Source organism: Channa argus, chromosome 5 (assembly GCF_033026475.1).
Source record: "Channa argus isolate prfri chromosome 5, Channa argus male v1.0, whole genome shotgun sequence".
Taxonomy (NCBI): Eukaryota; Metazoa; Chordata; class Actinopteri; order Anabantiformes; family Channidae; genus Channa; species Channa argus.
Window position 1 is genome coordinate 2885617 of NC_090201.1, and position 22391 is coordinate 2908007.

Below are 22391 nucleotides of genomic sequence, written 5' to 3' on the forward strand. Positions count from 1 at the left end.
TTCCACTGTGGCGACCCCTGAAGGGAAAAGCTAAAAGCAGTTGATTTTGCAACACTGAGGAACTTGGAATATCTCAGCTGTCTGTCATCATTATTTATCAATTGCAAATTAACAAATTGACAATTTGTTGGATAGTTGTTTGAAATCAAGAGTACTGAATTAAACAAACAAGGCTGGTTTTGTATTGGAGGGCCACTGTAGACTTCATGAGTAATGATTCATGTAACATGATGTAGCAGTAACAGGTTCTACCTGCTTCATCTTGTAGCTTAGAAGCACTTTCATTTCCTTTATGAAAGCTGCTCCCAGGAGCTTTAAAATAAAAGATCTTAGACAATACAAGTGTCTTTTACGACAATGCTAATGGTGAGGTACAGACTGAACATGTTAAATCATCATTTTTTTAAACAAACCTTTCAATGATATTGTTTGTACTCTGAGTTTACAAATTTGTTTGCACTTTCATACTTTAAGTAGATTTTAGAACATGAGTAAAGTATGTAAAATTGTGTCTTCTTGTGGTTAAGAGAATCGTTGCACTTTTGCATATTGAGTTTGTGTACTTCTACTAAGTCTGTTTAGCAAAATGCTAAAAAATGAATTTCAGGTTAAATTTACAAATATTCAGTATGAACTTTCAACTTTATTCCATCTACATATAAGTACATTAATAAAATACATTTTAAAAGTGTATTTAGAGAAACTAATTCTTGCTAAAAATTGTTAACTCATAGTTTTTAAGTGAAAAATGTAACTCATTGCTGCATTTTCTGTACAAGGTTACTGCACAAATGCATGTATTATATTAAAATATACATCTTATTATTGCACTGATTGCGGTTTTATTTTACAAATGGACCATTTACCAAGTAAATATTACGTGTCTGTAATTTCCGACCAAACATTATTTTGTTATAGTTTAACCATTTGATTGAATTCGTTTTAGGCTTTTATTGTGAAGGCAAACCGCTTTGATTCCGGTCTAGTGCTTGTAAACCCATCTTTTCCTTTTTTTTCGGGACTCCGTTGGATCATCAGGTGGCCGTTCATCTTTTGTACTGGCAGACTGATCAAACTGATCCCAGAGCAGCCGGGGATCGGCTTTCAGCACCGCGGTCAGCTCCGAGTCCTGCCTCTTCCCCCCCTCCAGGCAGCAGAGGATCAGCACATCAACGTTTCCTGCTGTTTTCTCTCGCGGCGACCCCTCCCCCTCTCATGCTTTTATGATAAATCCCTCCTATGTGCCACTGACTGGCAGATTTGGAAGGCTCGGAAACCAAACAACCAACCAGACTCTACAATACTTTCATTTTTCCTGCTGAGATTGCCTTGTCTGACGGCAGTTTTTTCCCTTGAGGAGCAACAGACTCCAGGAGCCATCAATCAGCTTTTGCGTCTCTACCGTTTCAATCGGGTCTGTCCCTCTGTGGTTGTCACAGAAGCTGGTCGGCATCTTTTCTTCTACTTTTGCAGTTTTACTTTTGCAGCAGATATAGTCTCCATCCAACCTTTACCAGCATGTTGGACCCGTCTTCCAGCGAGGAGGAAGGGGATGAGATAGTGGAGGTGGAGCGCAAAGAGGTGGCGGCCCCGAAGAGCCTTGGAGGAGTCCGAGTGTCACCGGGCCGAGCCGCCGACGGCCACGGGGGCGCAGGGCTTCAGCCCCGCGGCCGCGGGACCGGTGGTGGCCGACCCTCCAGCCCCAGTCCGTCGGTGGGCAGCGACAAGGAGAAGGAGGACCTGGAGAAGCTGCAGAGGGAAGAGGAGGAGAGGAAAAAGAGACTCCAGCTGTATGTGTTTGTGATGCGCTGCATCGCATATCCATTCAACGCAAAGCAACCTACTGATATGGCCAGGAGGCAGCAGAAGGTAAGCGCAGCGTGAAACAGGAAAAAAAGCTCAATCAGTCTGCACAGCTGTAAATTAAACGATTCTTTCAGTTCTGGAGGGCACCTTCAAGATAGGTTACATGACACCAACTGTTGCTTCCGTGCACTATGTCGCTTGATGCCTTTCTGCCAAATTGTTAGGAATATTAACCAACACACAGTTTTCTAAATTCTATAAGATGACCACACACATTTATTACACAGCCACACTTTAAGACTTTTATTAGAAAAGGTAGTTGCTCTGTTCTAATGGAGGAAGTGCACAGATAATGCACATAAAGCATCTGCCACACAAGAGCAAATGTTTTTTGCTTTTTTTGTTTTCTCACAGAAATATTTTCTTTTGTCTGTCCACCTAACATCATGGACTGGCAATGGAAAAAGTTCAAAGGTTCCAGAAGCAGTGTTAATCTAAAGATAGACTGGCCTGGCAACAAAAGGAGAGAGAAACAAACAAATAGAGCAAGAGAATGCATGTTGTTCCCACCCATTGTAGTAGTTCTTGCAAATGTGTATTACCTCTGGGCATAGAAGCAGCAGTGCTGTTCCCTCCTCCTACTAGTCTCAAGGCGAGCTCTTATTAAATCAGTTTGCTGCATCACCAATAGCTGCTATTACCTTTGAGCAGCTACTTAAGGAGAAATGGAAATGCAAATTATAGAGATTTTAGACAAGGGTATGCAGATTTTACAATTTGCGGATACATTCTATGACTAAGTTGAAGTATTGTTTCTCAGCTGGGAATCTGCAGAACCTACAGGATCTGATCTTCTACTGCAAGCAGCATGGTGTTCATGGTTGTTGTTTGTACATCCTGTCTTCTGATCCTGTCAGAGAGTTTACAGATGTTCATAATGCTCACACTTGAAGGTAGGATGTACATAAACCTGTGGTGTTGGACAGAAGGGTGAGGGGCAATAAACTTTTAAATACAGGAATAATCTTCCCATGCAGTGCTGGGAAAAGTCGTGTGAAGAACTCATAAAGGACTCACGTTTAAATGCATTGGCAATTGCTGTGACAGCAGCCTGTCGCATGGACTGTCAGATATCTGTTTTGGACAAATACAGAAATTCCTGTTTTTTTATTGCATAGGCTCAATCTAGTACTTTCTGCATTGTGGCTAAATCATCAGCCATCGTACCAACCTGGGCTGAAACCAGGGGAGCATCCTTAGTCTCTTATAAACACCTTCATGCATCTTCAAGGAGAAGGATTGTGATGTTTTGTTCATATTTGTATGTGCTTAAAATATGTGTCTTCTGGCTTTTTCTTCTGCCTTTTTATAATAATTTCTGTTCCACTAAGAAATGCCTGCTGCCTACGTTTTAACATGATACTGACTGGCAGCCTTTAGTCAGCCTTTTGTTTCAGCTGTTATCACACCATCCAATGACCGTTATCTGTTGCTACGATCTTATCATGCAGTAATATGTTCTGCAATATTATTTGGTTTTTGAACAAAAATACACATTTATGTTTTAGTTTAGACTCAAAGAGATGAAGGTTAGGGCTACAGAAATACCATGGTGTGGGTTAAAATATACAAACAACATGATTGTGGTTCAATTTGTGGAGCCATGAAAGCCATGGTTTTTTTCAATTTCCCAATTTCTCCTGGCCACAGAGTGTCTGCAGACAGTAGCACCAACACCAACAAGTGCTGCTTTTCGACAACATCAAATAGGACCCAAGCTTTTGTCTTTAGGTGTTTTCCAATGCACCTCATTTAATTTGGTTCAGTCAAACTCTGGTTTGTTTTCCTCCCTGGTGTGGTTCAACGGCACAAGCCTGAACACAGCAATGGCACCAACCAAGATCCTTTAAATCCGGCCTCGGCCTGGTCTCAAACAAACTCTGGAGTAGTTTATGCTGAGAATATGATGTGATCTCCATCCAGCCGACAACAGCATGTTTTAACTGATCAGCTAGTTGACAGCTTCTTCTTAACAAAGTGTTACGCAGTGTTTTTGTTGGTTCGTTTTCTTAAAAGTACATCAGCTTTACCTCTGCAAGTTTTGCTTGGTATTGATGATTGATTGATGATGATGATGATGATGACAAATGATTCTTATTCAGTTGTGCAATGTTGCATAGCATTTATCCCTAGTAATAATTGCAAGTACAGAAGGGATCCTCTGTTTACCTTCCCACTGCAAATCTGTTAAACTCATATACAAACAAAGCTGTTCTCAAAACGGTTCACATGCATTTTTCTCTGTGTTGAAGGGAAAATGGACCAAATTTACAAACTGGTCCACTGATTCCAATCAGAGCAAAAAAACCTAAAAGTTTCCCCTTAAATTGTTAAACTGGCCCTTAAAGTCTTTTTTTCCCCACCCACTTTGTCTAAAGTAGTTGACACACCCAATTACTATTCTGGTGTCTGCAATATTCACCATAGCCACTAGATGTCACAAGCTCCAGTATGTTTTGCTTATAGAAGCTATGCCAGCAGGCAGTAGGTGACCTACCAAACTATACCAATGGGCTTAGAATTGCTGATAACTCACTATCTAATTGCATGATAACACTCAAATCAACTGCTCTTGCTCTAGTTCCTTCAACACTAACCCTTTTCTCTGCTGCTCATACAGGGAGCAAGAAGAGCAGAATGAGCTGTTACCTGATTTTAAGACACATCATGCAACAGATTAAGAGAATCTGGTAACAGGTAGAACACTAGTCCTCAAGAGTGCACATTCCTGTGATGGACAGGATGGAAGGGAAGCAGCCACTTTAAAATATAAAGAGAAAACTGTTGTGTTTGTATTTGTGATTCATTTTAAATAATGCAATCCAGTTTCCATGAACTCACACAGCTATACACTGATTCTGTTGCAAAATTGAATCAGTAATAATGACATTTAATCACCTCAGGAGTTTATGTACTTATTAAACACTTGAAAAGTAAGAAAAAAAGCAATGTTTTTTGTATCTAAACAGGCTGCAGTCTCAGGTGTCCCATAAAATTCCAAGTTGCTAGAATTCCTATTCCCATAGTTCCCATAATAGTGACATCAGTAGACGCAGGGAGGGTGCTGGTAGTGCAGCCACCCAGAGCCACCAGCAGTGACGTGAGAGCAAAAACCCCGTCAGAGATCTCTGGGGTGTCGTAGCATGGGGCTGCAGGTCACCATTACGGCTTTAGTGTTGTATTCTGTTTAGTTTTAGGGTTTTCCTCCTCCTTGGTTGTTACAACTGTTGTTCAACCCTGAGTTGGTCCCAGACCCTAACAGGAGAGAGAGTGTTATGGAAATAAATCAATAATTATAATAATCATTTTCCACAATCCTTTATGAATACTAATAATGTATTATTAATTTAATAATATTATTATTTATTATTATTAACAGCAACAATAATAATTTTAACAATGACAAAGTCTCTGATAAGTTTAAGCTACATTATGGAAACAAAAATCACTCTTTTAAAGACTTTCTGTTTTATAGCTGGAACTTAATGGTAAGAGACTGTGTTAATTTAATATCCTCAATTTGAAACTGGTCTATGAACCAGTATTAACTGTAAGTAAAATGTAAAGTGGTCACAGTGTCTTACTGCAGCCCGTTCTCATTCTCAAGGCTTCAAAAAGTGTTAGTGCTTCTGGTCCTTTAGTGTTACATACTGACGTGAAAGGTTTGACACCTAAAGCACTCACACAGTATATAAAGTGAAAATTCTTCATAAAGTGGGGGTCAGGCTGGTCCAACAACAAGACACAGGACTTTTCTACAGAAAACCCCTTCGTGCTGTGTATTTTACCTTGAAGAGTTTGTTCGGTAATCTCAATTCAATTTAATTCAACTTTCCTTACAATACAAAATATTACCACACAAATTTGAAAATTAACAAAAAGACACAGCAAAAATGTACAAATTGCCTGTGAATATAATTCATCCCTGTTTACCGACGTGTTTTAAAATGGCAATCTAGGGACAAAATGCTTTATCACCCTCCGGGGGTTTGTATATTGCAATAGTGCAACTGGTCTCTAATTCCCTGGATAAGATTAATAACGGTGGTCACATACTGTGTATGAATACATTCACTGTCTGGTCTGCACTATAATCATAAAACAGGTGTGAATTTTTAATCAGACTTAATAAGAGCATCCATTTGTATAATGAGCATGTAATGAAACAATACTTTCTAAAGCATAAAGCCTTATAATAAAAGGTAATGGTATGTTTGTCCTGCTGATATAAATCACATAAAATGAGATGTCAACCTGACTTGTAAATCTCTTCTCAATGGAAGGAACAAGCAGCAGCTTTTAAGACAGATACCAGTATATTTGTAACTGGCAAAGAAAGGATAAAGGGTGTCATGAAAAAAAATGTCCTCAGCAGAGGATACAATTGGGTTTTTTCGGAAAAGCATTTAAATATTACCCCCTGTTACCACGTGGCTTCAGGGTGATAACGCTGATACAGGACACGCCACTAAATACCTACAACTTTTATAGTATGCATAACATTCAAGCGATGAGGAATGGTAGTCAGTAGTATGAATGAGCTGTTTGGGACTGTGAAGTACTTTAAGTATGATTTGAGTCAGACATGCAGCTTCTGTAGCGACGTCTAAGGGTATAATTAAAGGCAATGTGCAGCTTCTAGAAGCAAAGAGTACAAAGCTCATTAAAATGCACTTTGTCATCTCCGGGCCTTGACAGACAAAGGCATTGGCTGCCCACTAGCCATTGCTCGGCCCGTCGGTAAGTCAATCAACGTTCAATTGGACTTATGTAGCGCTTTTCTACCTGTTGGCACTCAAGGGGCTCTACACTACTTCTCATTCACCCACTTGCACTGACAATCACACACCAATGGGGGAGCTGCTACGTAGCTGTTGTCAGTGACAACATGTGATTGGAGAATCTGGGGATCGAACCAACAACTGGGGGAGCGGGTGGATGACCGCTCTACCCTCCTGCGCTGCAATCGCAGTGCCCATTCTCCTAAGCCTTTGCGGTGTGTCCTGCACTTTTAATGCTAGTCAGACCCCATGTGACGGCTGATTCAATATTGATTCACCATGGCCCCTGTTGGTGTGAGGGACCAGTCTTATTGGTTGTTCAGCTTAGTGAACGTGTGAATATGTGAATAAGAAGAGACCACAGTATTAACAATACTAGTACAAATTGTAAATTCTTGTCAGACATAGAAAAATACAATAATTCATATTAAGTGTCTCTGGGCAAAAACTGTGCCAAATCAACATGCGGACGATGATCTGCTGTGGTGACCCTGAACTCACAGGATAAGCTGAAAGGAAAAAAAAAAAATTCTACTCTCTCAAGTTGTTAATTGTGACATGTTGCTAAATTTGAGTATATATTGTATTTGTCTGAACTATAAATATGTAGTAGGAGCATTGGAACACATGTACAGTAATAACAGAGCACATAAGCCCTCAGTATAATGTCAGGTAAAGCTCATCCTCATGTTCACTGCGGTTCTCATTCAAAGGGCACTGATGAGAGCTGTGCTCACTAAAGGTTATTTTCTTTTATTTTTGTGTCAGTGTTTCAATGTATTACCTTCAATTACACCACTACTCTAGGGAAGCTATGATGAAAGACTTTTCCACATGCACTGAGGGACTTTTTCAACTGTCCTCATATACCTACAGTTAAATCTTGCCGTTGTCTGTTCTCACTGATGACTGCACCTACTTGAAATATAGCCTCTTAGGACTGTGATACATCAAGCTCATGTCAAAGAAATAGTGGCGATAAAGACCAACTGTTGCGTCAGCTCATGCCGCCTCTGTCTGGTGTGAAAAGTGGCACTTTATCTCAACACAAAGACAACAACCAATGGACAAGTAGCATGTATGTTCTGTGCTTCCAAGGAAGACCTGGGAATACAGATACAGTAAACGAATGTAAAAAAAAGCAGGATTATTTTAACCATTTTCACACCACTCTGGCTCACAGCATATGACTACTTCTAATTGATGATGTATCAAATAATAAGTTACATATTTTACTGGTGTTGTTAATACCTTCAAAAAAACTGAGTTGTATTTTTCCTACAAAAAAGAACATTTTATGAGGTGATACCAAGACACATATTTGCTAACTACTGTTTTGCTGCTTTCACATTTAAATCAAAAAGCATCTATCTTCTCGGCACTGAACCCCAATTTAGTTGATCCTGGTGAGTGTTGGACAGCTGCATAGCAGCTCCCCCACTGGTGTGTGTGTGTGTGTGTGTGTGTTTGTGAGAAGCGCTTCTAGTACCAATAGGTAGAAAAGTGCACAGCATTTACTATTTAACGAAATAGTTTAAAAGAACTAAATTATCTCTTTATCTAGAAACTGTAGATGCTGAAAACAGGACTCTTCCGCATCTCTCTATGCACTTAAATCTATTATAAACAAAACAAACAAAGACAAACTTCCTTTCTGCTCTCTCTCGTACGTGATTGAAATGTGAACACTTTTCTGATAGAACTTTGCTTTGATGTTTTCTCCTTGACTTAGATTTTTGCTGCCTTGTCCCTCACTTGTAAATCGCTTTGGATAAAAGCATCTGCTAAATGACTAAATGTAAATGTAAACGTAGATAAAACTAAGTATGTAATTTTTGTAAACCTTAAAATAAATTGCATAGTACATTTACAGTAACTTAAAATGAAATTAAAATACTTTTTAAAATTATATATTATATTATATATTATTATGGATTATATATTGAGTAGGACATTTTATATGAGTCATCTGACTTAAAAATATGTGAAAGAGTTTGTGAAGAATTTGTTAGGTCAGACTCAGTTATAGACATGTTATGTATTTCCATACATAACATGCTGTCTGGTGATTTAGGGAAATGCAAACACATCATTCTGTTTTTTTTTTCACAAAAGGAAGCCATTAGAATAGTTAATATGGCAGATTATCTGGCACCAACAAATGAATTCTTAAGAATGGATCTAACATTTCAGGAGAAGACCAAAGGTTAAAAACATGTGTTTTAGTTATTGTAGTGACTTTGTGGAATAAGCTCAGTGACTACCGAAGACTTTACGGTGAACTTAAGAAGAAAAAAGAAAGAATTTGGGAAGAGAATGATTAAAAATGAGGCCCAGTGTTTCCGTTCCGTTCCATTCCCCCACACATCATTTGGTCAAAGCACCATGTACCATTACACCGGGATTTGTTTTCCATCATAATGAATCACTTTCCTCCAACAGTGAGCTCGCTGAGGAAAGCTGATTTGGAAATTCAGGCAGAAATGAAGTAAAACCAAACTTTGCACATCTGTAGCTTTTGGCTCATTTATTAACAACAATAGAATAAACTGACTGACCCTGATTATAGGAGGACAAAGACATATTTATCATCAGGTCAAATAACTGCTATGAGTGCAGGGAAACACTTACAAGACTTTGCAAGCCATTCAAAAACACATTAGTCTCATGGTTCAGACACGGTGTCACAATGGGTCTGCGTGTTACAAGAAGATGTGTAGAGGTGGACAGAGAATAGAAATCTAATTTGACATTGTGTGTTTCGATCACATTGTGGAGCTCATAACACAGGCACGTTTTCCAGTCAGCTGGGAGGTGGGTGGTGCTGCGCTGGTCTTGAGATGCTGTGGGCTGTGAAGAGATAAAGCCACGGCTATTCCCTGTTTGAAACATTGCTTCAATGTTCAAACCTGTGTGATGAAGACTATCAAAAACCTTTAAACATTTTGTACGGGATGAGCTGCTTAATTACATTTCTGTAGGTGGGTTCCAACAGCTGTGAACACAGCACTTACATATTATCAGCTAACAGTTGTTTCAGTGAACATATTCCCTTTTTGTCCCCACCAACTCCAAGAGGACAAACAGTCCCTATAAACGGTGCTCAGCCACCTGGAAGTTTTTACTTTTTCTTTTAATACAATACATTTTTTTTTTTTTTTGAAAAAATTAAAAAGCCTCTTTTATATCAAATTGATAACAGATTTTTACAAAGTCATTTAAATAATTCAAATTACAAAACTGACAGGAAACGAAATCAGTCCTCCCCTTTAAAGTAACTCATCTAAATCATCACTGGTGCAGCCAGTTGGTTTCTTAAGACACACAGTTAAAGGAGTCATTTTCTAAATGGATCACAGGGTCCACAATCACCATACAGACGCCAAACCCAACACTGACTCTTCTCTAAGCCTATTAACAACTCAGCCAGACACACTTCCATATGTCCATATGTCTTCATTTCTTCATATTTTCAGTTCTCAATGTGTTGTTGACATAAATATTATCCAGACTGCTGTGAATAGTACTACTCCTCTGATCCTAACTTTAACTTTTGTCAAAAAATACAGTATGTTGACCTTTGCGATGACACATGTCACCCAATGAAGTGAGATTAGTTGGTTCAGCCATATTTGTGCTTAAGAATAAAGTTTACAACATTCATGATTTTAATTTTTTTTACAAAAAATGTTTCAAAGGTCCTAGTGCCTGGAGGTGCTGTTAAACCCTCTTGTGAATTCAAACTCACTGACCAGTATGACCAGTTTGTTCTTGAGTGAGGGTCACTCTTCTGACCAGTCCCAGAATTTCAATTATTTCTGCTTGTTTAGGTTCATTTTTATTTATGTAAGTAAATATTTCCTTAGGTTGCATAGCTAAGTGTTCACAAATACTACTACAAAGGTCTGGGCCAGCAGCATCTGTCCATTCCACTTGTTCGTATTAACTGGATAGAAACATCATTTTTAGGAGACAGTGTTGATGTAAACATCTTGTCAAACACCTAATGTCTCTGAAATTCTACATATTAGTAGGCTATACCATCAATCATCCATCCATTCATCTATTATCATGAGTGTTTATCCTGTGCAAGGATGTGAGGGGCTGGAGCTTATCCCAGTGGCCATTGGGAAAGAGGCGGGGCCTACCCCTACGATGACTTTGCTGTCACCATGTTAGTTTGTTCCCAAATCACTGCGACAATTTTGATAGGTAACGTGTTATTACTAGGGAGAGAAAAGATGGTCAGAAAAACAAAATAACGTAACTCCTCCTGCCTGGCTGCTCCAACCTCAGCATCCTTCTACCGATATAATCACAGTTTCTCCTCTGAACATGTCCAAACCACCTCAATCTGGCCTCTCTGCCTTTATCTCCAAAACACCTAACATGATCTGTCCCTCTGATGTCCTCATTCCTGATCCTGTCCATCCTCGTCACTCCCAAAGAGAACCTCAACATCTTAAGCTCTGCTACCTCCAGCTCTGCCTCCTGTCTTTTCTTCAGTGTCTCTCTCTCTTAACAACATCTCTGGTCTCACCACCGTCTTGAACACCTTTCCTTTCATTCTCGCTGATACTCTTTTATCACACAACACACCTGACACTTTTCTCCACCTGTTCCAACCTGCCTGCACTCGCCTCTTCACCTCTTTTCCACACTCTCCATTGCTCTGAACCGTTGACCCTAAGTACTTAAAGTCCTGCACCTTCTTCACCTCTGCTCCCTGTAACCTCACCGTTCCACCTGGGTCCCTCTCATTCACACACATGTATTCTGTCTTACTGTGGCTAAGCGGCTCCTTCTTCGACAGTCATTCACTATAATCTGATGATTGCAGTTCCTACATTTATCAACACAAGTTAGTTAAAAAGGACACTGTGTTTAAAATGTTTAAATGTCATATGAAATCAAATCATTTATGTATAATATGTACCTCTAATTGATTACTGATTATCCTGCAGAAGGTTCATGCTTGTGCTTGTGTGTGCCGCAATCCTGACAGTGAGAATTATCGTCCCTGTCAGTCATGACAGCTATCTGTACCAGCTTCTATTGGATAGTCCAGTTTTATTTATCAAGCTCTATTCTCAACTATTAAGAGAGCTTCTGCCCAAATCTTTGTATCTAACTCTGTGTCTGCTGAGAGCTACATCAACATCTGTTAAATTGCTGTGTGGAGCATGGATCATGTCTCTGAGATATGACACATTTCATAAAATTGTCAATACTGATCTGCGGCATTTATTCTTCTTTGCTTTGAAATATGGGTGCTAAGTCTAGGAAAGACAAGGTTTCACAAAACACAAAGAAAGAGAAAACACAACAACCAACACAAAAAATAACAACGCTTCAGATTACAGAACAGGTAGTGCCAACACTGCTGACTCCGGCTTGGATAGACAGCTCTTGGTTGACTTTGGTTCTGTCCAATCAGGAAAAGGCAGTGTTGTCCCTACCTGTTGTGTAATCTGAAATGTGTGTTTTCAGCCTGTTGTCATTCCCGAGGCATTAAAAAGCATCGCTTTGTCAGGACCTTCTGTGTTACAGACTGCCCGTTTGCGCCACTAGAAACACTGGCGATTCAGTACTTGATGCCAAAATCAATGACATAATACAAGAAAAGAAAAGGACTCATAGGGAGGTGCATGGGGACTGTTGGATGCTACAACAGGATACAGGACTCCTCCACGGGAGGAGGGTTCGACCCTTGCCTTTATCACTTTTTGGAGCGTTTGGGTTTTATGTAATTTTTCTCTAAATTAACCATACCCTTAATTTTTGGTGCTTAACCCAAACTGTAGTAGTTTCTTAACATAAAGTTAGCCTGAACCTATTTTCCTTACCCCTAAAGTAGCATTTTTTTGTGCATGTGAAGTTGTTCCCGTCCAATACCGACACCAACCTGCAGCATCAATACCGGACGCAGTTGTGCCCGGGGCTTCAAATAGTGGCGCTAGTGGAGAGTTCAATAGTAATGCCAAAGGGTACCCGTGGTGTCCATATGATCCGCCAAAGTACGTAAAAAGAGGAACAATTTGACGCCTTAGAATGTGTAATGAAAAAGTGAGCAACTTAGCCAAGACCTGCCTGCTGAAGTCTATAGCCAGTGTTGCTTGTGATGCTCATGTGATTAGTCAGTTTTAGATGTAACCTCTGCTCCTAATCTTGGGCAAATCTGCCATGTTGCAATTTGACTAAAATCTCAAAATGTCATTTGTCATTTGTAAAATCTCATCCCACTGCAAAATATGCAACCAAATACAATATACAGCGTACTGTACCAACCACAGAGTGATTATCTTTCTCTAAATATTTATCAAAGTCATAGTCCCTTGTATTTTTGTCCCCTTACTCAATAAAGAATTATTAGATTTTGTCTTTACAAGACAAAAGCTTTTAAGGTTACTACAAATCCACAGTATGTTATAACATACATATGGCTTGCTTCATACCCAGCCTTTGTTTATCCTGCTGCATGAAGAACAGATGTCACGGTAAATCATAGGAACATATTCTAAATCTGTTAATACTGCTTTACTGCAATTAGGACCAAAGTTTGAGTTGGACACAGGCTTTTCAGTCAAAGCTGTCTTACTTTAAAAAAGAATTGGAATGGTGTTGAATGGCTTAAATGGTCTCAAGGAGGTTAAAGGATAATGTTTGCCATTTTTTAAATTAATAATATTTTCATCAGAGCCCATAGAGACAAGAAAACCAACCATGAATTGCCTCTAGTCAAGGGTAGTGTCTGTCAGACTATAATCTGGATTATTACAGTCGCCTGTGTCTCTTTCTCTGTTTATGTACAAAAATGCCAGACACACTACACTGGGTGATGTGTATCTTTACTTCAAAATACTTGGTTGAAAAAGGCTCTGAATTGCCATCATTTCACCAAAGATCTCAAACATACACAGTGGATATATTTCAACCTATCGTACAAAGTTATGAATTTAGGACAATATTTTCTTAAAAAAAAACAAAAGTAAATCTCTCAATCGGGTGTTTTGGAAAGGAGGAACAGTGCAGGGATATTTCTGACTGATGTGTTTCATTCATTTTTGGACAATAACTGAGGTATCTGATACAGATCATAAATTAATCCTGGTTGTTGACCCAGACATTAAATCATTAATTGTTGGTTTTGTTGAAAATATTATTGATTTAGAAAATGCAAGTTGTTATTTAACTTCTCAGTCACACCAGAAAGTGACACAGTGATCATGTGTCTAAGTGAAAGAGAAACTTGAAGACACCGATACATGGAGTGTGTGCTGTGTTAACCTGTCACTTGAACTGATTCCACATTATCTCCATTTTGGGTTGAGGCCTGTGCTCTGACCCTGTCTGCTCCACAAAGCAGATTCTTTTTTTTTTTTATGTAATTTTGCATTCGATTTAATTTGATGTTCAGGGTCATTGTCTGGCTTCAGCCTCTACTTAACTTCATTTGGCAAACAGCAACCCTCACATTCTCCTGTATAAGACCACTTTTTGTTTTTTCACTGAGTTTCACTGAAGCAACCTAGAAGTTAAATAAACGTTCTCTCTCTGTATGAGATATACATCTATGACAAAGTATCCGAGACTATCAGGTGCAGCATCAAAATGCAATAATACAGTAGTTGTCTTTGAGGAGTTTCGTTTTGAGCTCCATTAAAGCTGTGCTGAAACTCCTACTTGACATTCTGTCTGATGAAACCATCTCCTTTAATTAAACATCGCCCCCATGAGGCTTCCTGCATTTCTGTTTGTGTTTACCAACCATATCCATAGTTATGTAAGCTATAGGAACAAGATGATTCTGAAGATGAACTGTATGACTGTGCCGTGGATACATAGTCATGTATATACATACCTATACGCCCAAGAATAACAAAACATTCAAAATGAAAATTATGCATTTTGAAAGCATTCTAAAATAGTATGAAACCAAATGACCACTACAGTTTAAAATAACTTACATTTGGGTTCAAAAGCTAATGTCCAGAATATTTTAATTTATATTTAATATTTGTTAGAAAATGATGTACAAAATTGGGTCTTTCAATCCCATATCTTACTTTCTGTTTTCTTTTGAGTAGCCAGAGCAGTAATCCCAGTTGTTTATTGGACAGGTGATCTAGTGTAATTCTTTCTTGTTCTCTTTTGTTTTTTATTTACATTGCTTTTCTCTTCTAATCAGGCCATGTGGGATTAGTGAGCCCAGGTGAGACACTCCATGCAGCAACACAATCAGACCATCTGTCTGCTTGTTTTCTGCATCACAATAGGGGCTCTGATGAATTTACTCCTCTCCTACTCTAGTGCTTCTACCTCATCTGCCTTTACTTTTCCTTTGCATTTTTTAATTTTTTCCAAATCAGCGTGGCTTTAATGAGGATGTTTGCTAATGTTTAGAAATCCAACCTCATGTTTCCAGCTGTTGGGGAGTAAAACGACAGGGGTGAAAAAAATGTTCTTTTGCATTATAGGAGGCAGCTGTGTGAAGTATTCTTAAGTGTGTGACTCATTGAATCAAAGACTGCAAGCCTGGAAAGTAAAAAAAAAAAAAAAAAACAGTTTGTGTGGCATAAAAAGAAGCTTATCAGAGATGCTCTTCATGTGGGCTACAGGTTGGAGTTTCCAATATGCTACTAAATCAGTCTTTAATGGGGTAGTAACGCAGTGAGAGTGAGCACAAAGGGGGTCTCCAACAAAATGATGCAGCCTTGTCAGGGCAAAATGCTGGATCCCAAATTTACATGCATTGGCTAAAATATGCATTCACAGTGCAGTACATTGTCACATTGTATTGGAATACCTTTCCGGAGTTGTTCTATCCGCTCAGAGATTAGTAAAAATAACTGTGACATGATTTAGCATTTAATAAGCTTTTTAAATACAAACATAGTCCCACAAATTGAACTACCCAGATCATGTTTCTGGCCAATGGCAACTTGTCTCCCCACAATTTAAATCTTTTAAGACTAGAGTGCAAACACAGTTTTGTTTTTTGAAGAAAATGTAAGCAGTGGATGGAATGTAAATGTTCTGCACTTATATAGCGCTTTTCTACCTATTGGCACTCAAAGCGCTTTACACTGCTTCTTATTCACCCATTCACACTCACAATCACACACACATTCATACACCGATGGGGGAGCTGCTATGCAGCTGGCCAACACTCACCGGGAGCAACTAAGTTGGGGTTCTGTGAGATTGGTGGACAACCGCTCTACCTCCCTGCGCCGCAGTCGTGTTCCAACCATCTATCCATTACCTATTCTGCTTATCCTGTTGAAGCTAATCCCAAGTGTTACCTTGGACAGGTCACCAGTCTATCTCAAGGTCACACAGAGACATACAAAAGTGCAAACTCCAAGAGTCCTCCAGCCCATTTTTCCCTACCCTCAATGGACCAACAGGACCATTTGTTGAAAGAACGCCTACATGTAGGCATGGCTATACGCACATTGATTTTACACTAGATGCCCTCTTTGCAACAACCCATTTTTTATCCGAGCTTGGGCAGGGCCCTTGGTGGCTGAGTGGGGCCAGACATGGTGGGGTGGAATTTGAACCCTCGGCCTTCTGTATCACAACTCATTGCTCTACCACTGATCCACAAGGCCCCTAAAATACCTTTTCTTTTGGTGCTACAAGTATATTGTTAAAAAACAGGATAATCAACTGTCTCACATGATCATAGTATACCCTTGAATGATCTCATCTTTACTACAATATCTGTGGGTCTGTAATAGTAGGTGTGCGCCATTTGTTGTTGGTGTGTTACACAGAGTCTCTTAAATCGAATGGAAACCACACCCGACCATTTATAAGCATTTTATACCAATGGATGGGATATCAAATCTTTATTACAGATTGGCTTGTTGGACCAAGCCGCCTCTTGGTTTGTCGACTATCTTTCAAAAGGAACACAGTGTGTTCAAATGGCTGGTTCTACCTCCTCCTTCTTGGGAGTCTCAAAAGGAGTGCCGCAGGGCTCGGCCTTTGGGACCCAGTCGATTCTCTATAATAATAATGTGTGTGACAACCTCTCAAACGCCTTGTATCATTTTTATGCTGATGACACAATACTTTATTGCTACTCTTCTTCTGAGTTTTTACAGTCTGCTTTTAATATTGTTGAGTCTCATATGCAGACACTGAAATTGGGTTTAAATACAGATATACCCAAAGTCATGATACTTTCACACTCATGTTAGTTACCAGATAAAACTCCATTATTAACAACTGCCAAAGGGAAACGGATAGAGTTAGTTTTCATTTACAAGTATCTGAGCTTTTTACTTGATCAGTTGCTTTCTTTTAAAGCACGCATTGCTAAAATGGTTCGCAAATTGAGGGTAAAGCTCGGGTTTTATTATTGTAACAAATCTTGCTTCTCCTTCGAAGTACGTAAATGTCTTGTATTGGCAATCTTTTTACCTTTACTCTATTATGGAGATGTGCTATACATGAGTGCCTCAACCAAATGTCGTTAGTCTCTGAATACAGTTTTCACAGTGATTTGAGGTTTATTACGGGTTGTTATCACCTAACACATCACTGTGAACTGTTTGCCAAAGCTTAGGCCTTCTTTGAGCATACAAAGGTATACGCACTGGATGATGCTGATTTATAAGGTTCTTTTTGGCTTGGTTCCGTTATATTTATGCTCTCCAATACAAAGAACCAAAAGCCATTATGCTTTACGTCCGTGTGACATTTATAAACTCACTGTTCCTCGTGTTCAAACTAGAATAGGGAAGCAAGCATTTATTTTTGCCGCCCCCTCTGCTTGGAATAAAACAGAGCTAAAGATATCAGAAGTAATTTCACTTGAAGCCTTGCGTTCTTTCCTAATCACCAAACATCAGTCCATAAGACAGTTTTTGCCTTTTTAAACTGTTACCTTGTCTTTAAATGGTTCAACGGTAAACATCTTTAAACATGTGGTACATGAAATCAAAAGTTAATAATGCATTCATCCAAAATCAGACTATTAAACTTTTTTAGTATTTTGAGTTTGTGTTAAATGTTGAAACACACATCAAACTGAGGCTCCCCTATTTTAGTTTTATTGTAAGATTCTCCGGATGGAGGCTGGTGACATTTTCATATATTAACTTGCTCTGTGTTCACCTGGCCTAGAGATTAAAATAAAGACTGCATCATCAAAGCGCATTTTTGGGTTGGGAAGAGATATGGGTCAAAATGATGAGACTTCGGCAGAGAGACAGTGATTGAGATGAGTGTCCAGAAGAGGATTAACATTATGTCCCTGTTATGTAACCTGATCACATTCACACTGTATGATTTTAATTACTGAAGAGAATGTTCAATTTAACAATAAAAAGGTGTAATCATAGTTTCATGGCCCATTGTAGGTACTGATGACACAGAAAGCAGAAATCTGTTGAGGTTTGGCATCAAATTGTTGTAGTATAATGAAACCCGTTTGAATAAAGTTCTGTCTTTATTTGTTGAAACAGAGTTGTAAGGGGGTGTTTGAGTGTAAGGTGGGGGAACAACGCCCACGACTATCATTTAAGACCAGAGTTTAACCCCAGAGTCGCACGTGTGGTTTGGTTTAAGCAGGAAAAGCATTTCAGGTAAAGCTACAAATAATCTTTACGAATAGTAGGTTTTGCAGCTTCTTATTTATTGTAATTTGACTGATGCCTGATGGGCTGTGCAGAGTATGATGGAGTGTTGCAGATGGTAGTATAGCCCACTCATCTGCTACACTACAAGAGTATAGCAGAGCAGAAAGAGGGAGGCTGCATGGAGTAGAGTGCAGATTGCTCAAGCTCCATTTTATAGTTTTAAGCTAAGGGAAAGTGATCAGACAATTGTAAGGTTTGCTGTCTGGGAACATTTGACTGATATTTTCAGTATGAATGTGTTTGCAACGTTTTAATGACAAAAATAACATTTCCTCGTGTTAAAAGAAAATGGAAATTGTGTGGGGAAAAACAGACAGTTTAATAGATGGTAAATGTCCTGCACTTATAGTCCTTTTATACCTATTGGTACTCAAAGTGGTTTACACTGCTTCTCATTCACACTCACACACACTTGGAAAAGCCAAGTCTCATTGTGTCCGAAAATCACTTCCTGGTGTCCACTTGTACTGTATAGAGGATTTTCTAGAGCCCTTATTTTTGTTAAACCACATTGAGTTACATAATGTGTCTTTACATTTTGACGGAACAGAGGTTTCCCTTCAGTCTGTCTAAAGCTGGTCAAAGCTTTCTGATTTCAATGGGTATTACTAGTGATCAAGACATGATGAAGTAAAGGCTTGTAAGATGGTTTTAGTGTCTTTAAAAGTGCATGTCATATCTTTACCACAGCCTGCACTTTTATGGGGGGGTTTAATAGAATATTCTCCATGGTTTTAGGTAATAACGGTGACAGAACAATGTTTTAAACTTTAGAATATTACAGGATGTGATCTGAGATACACTTGGATATTGTGTTGGTGATGTAGACTGGAGGACTGATGATGGGAATATGAGTCCCATCCAAGCCTCCAGGACACATGGGAAATGCAGATTCTCTCTCAGATCATTTGATAATGCTACTTAATTTCTCTAGACTCTTTGGTCTTTTGCAGTTTACAAATGGCTCTGCTCACGTTCCAAAAGAATTTTCATGCCCTGCTAAAACTAATGCTGAACAGTTTGGCCACAGCATAGAAAAAAAGTCCGTTCTCATTTCATAGATGTCGGAAAGTGCGGCTTTGTACAGTCCCTTCTGCATTACATGCAGACACACGCAGTTTGCGTTGGTAATCGTCACTCTGACCTTTCATTGCAGTACAACAGAAACCCTGATGTTTCAATATTAAATGCCCAAAAGCAATGACATAGTATATAAAGTGAAAAGTCAGATAGGGAAGTGGACGAGATGGTGGTGGGTACAACAAGACACAGGACTTTTACACAGGAGACCAGGGTTTGACTGCGAGACATTGTGCACTTTAATGATGATCATTATAAAAATGTTATGACCTATAAATAGTTGTCCGAGTCCTCTTTTCCTACTCAGAAGGCAGTTATATGTGCTCCTCTAGAAGATCATAGAAATCTTCATGGCAGCTTCTTCAAACCTTTGTGGGACATCTGTCTCTGAGAAGCTGTTACAGACAAGGGACCTTTGAATTGCAGCAGAGATCAATAGGGTTGCCCTGGTAGCCAAATGGATACAATTTATGCATGTATCACTATGCATGTTGCATTCTCTCTCTTCACAGGTAACTAGCAAATAAAGTGGCAATGCCATAAACTTGTTTGAAAAAAAAAAAACAAAAAGGAAAAGTTAGTATATTGACCAAGAAAAAACTAATACTAAAAGTAAGTAACAATATATGCAAAACTGCATCCGTAATTAGTGAAAGGAACAGCCAATAAAAACACACCGTCAACAGTCAATGCATTATCCCTGAACGCAAACTGTGGTAAACTTTTCCTCTAATACAACACAACACCAAACCAGGCAGTTAAAGAAAGGAAAATCTTTTTGAATTATGCCAGCAAAGGTTCACAGCACATTTGTGTGTGAGCTATAGAAACAGTTCAACAGCATCTGAATAATTCATGAAGACAGCATGTAGTCTGCTAATGATGATCAAAGCCTTGTCAGTTGGCCTGTTGTGTTCTTGTAGAAACACACACCCACACAGCTATACACACATAAATACACACATGAACATACGCCACATGCTTCAGTGTACTGTGGTCCTTTGACTCATCCACTTATAGAAAGCAACGAGTGTGCTGTAATTAGGCTCGGGGTGAGTCATCATATCAATCTGATCTATTGAAACTCTGATATGATGCTCATCATCACTGTCTGCAGGACCAACCAGCAATTAGTCCACAGCCTGTTAGAGTGTTGCCCAGAACCTTCTCTACAAACTTTCCATCATCAGTGACATCAGGAAAATTAGACACGTTTATATTATTGTACTATGGTCCAAAAGTCCCGCGCTGTATATAAAATTACTGATATAGCAACGTGGGTTCTCAATGCTGCACATACAGCTACACAGTGAAAACACAACACAAGTGTTGGAAATGACAGAAATAGAAAACAAGCCTGGGAGTAACTCAGAGGGACTCTCCATCAGATGACACAGAGTAGTTTGAAAGCCAAATTAAAAACTGGGCTAAAAGCCACCAACTTGTAACCATGGAGTCTGGGTTTTGCATTGTTCATAACATCTGCTGTTTTTAATTTTCCTAACAGGCACTTCATGTTGATGCAATGTACAACAAGAGAATAGATATGCAGTAATGCATTCTAAAAAGTAACTGCATTTTAAAATAGAGATTGTGAATTCACCTGTATTGTAACATTATGCAAATATGCATCAGTGCAGAACCAGATTCATGTCATTGCTCACATCTGTTCTATTCAATTCTTTTAAACATTGTTAATCATTCCATTTAATTCTTTTCCATGGCTGCATAAAGTTCTGCGTTTCACTGACACTAGCCAAACACAGAACAAAGCAAAAAAACTGACTAGAATTATTAGTGCGTGAAGGCATGTGCATGATTTATAAAACTTGAAAGACAGCAGCACATGATGAGTTTGCCCCAGCAGTAAATTAAAACAGCAGATCAGAAAACTGGGAGGACAGTGAGCAGAGTTTCTAAATGATATATTTAAATATATATATATATATATATATATATATATATATATATATATATATATATATATATATATATATATATATAGATATATAGATATAGATATAGATATAGATATATATAGATATAGATATAGATAGATAGATATAGATATAGAGATATAGATATAGAGATATATAAATATATATATAAATATTCACCACTGTGTTAAACTTTGTATTGTACTTCTGAATGAACCAAATGTCAATATTACATTTTACAGCTTTACTGTTGTGATAATTTAGAAATATCTACACTGTAATTGTAGCCCAACGTTTTATACTGTCATCACGTGTGTTAGCCTCTAGCTAAATTTTAATTATACAGTAGAATAGTGTACAACTGGTTTAAAATAGTTAACAGTCTGCACTTAGAGTATACAGTGCTTTTCTACCTTATGAGTATCACAATTAGGGCAAAGTCGGACCCAAGTGAGGAGACTGTGAGAGGGACTGGACTAACAAACACGTTTGATAAAAATTCAATGAAAAAGAAAAACAGAAATCGCTCCTAACAGGAAGGTACAAAGAAAAACACGACAGGTAACAGAAAACACTGGGTTACAAACAAGGACTCCACACATCTGAAGAATCCTCGAACTAAAACGCAACCCACTAACCTAAACTACAACAGAAAACCAGACTAACACTAGGAAGAGACTACGAACAAATGAACAGAAGCCCACAAACAAAATAAGACACGGCTGTGAAACATAAACTACTAAACCAAAACGAACACACGGGAAAAGACTAAGGAAACGAACAAACAGAAACGCACCAAACCTCAGACCAAAAGTTGCTTGGGACTAGAGTCCAACTTACAGGATTACTCGGGTCCGGTAAAGCAAGGGTTCAGTGTGTTGGCATGGGGAGAGATGAACATCTGGCAGGAAAAGCTGTGGGGGGGAAAGCTGGACCTAAATAGTGAGGGGAACAGGTGCAAACAATGAGGAATATGGGTTTTTATCGTTCTGTACATTGTTCCATTCAAGATCACCGGCCCCTCTCCTCTTGCACATCTAGGGGTTTTCTTATTAGCTCTTTCCTACAAGCTT

At 38.8% G+C, this 22391-nt stretch overlaps 1 protein-coding gene across 5 annotated transcripts in view; it reads left to right on the forward strand.

The window, feature by feature from the left end:
* Window positions 1-836: 836 nt before the first annotated feature.
* cadpsa (Ca2+-dependent activator protein for secretion a) overlaps window positions 837-22391 on the forward strand; it is a 183881-nt gene continuing 162326 nt past the window's right edge. For 2 of the 5 annotated variants that reach the window (XM_067505309.1, XM_067505313.1), the window contains exon 1: window positions 837-1869. In XM_067505309.1, the coding sequence (XP_067361410.1) occupies window positions 1519-1869 (351 nt within the window). In that variant the 5' untranslated portion in view covers window positions 837-1518. The remainder of the gene's footprint in view (window positions 1870-22391) is intronic. The other 3 variants (XM_067505311.1, XM_067505312.1, XM_067505310.1) reach the window with 2 other exon arrangements.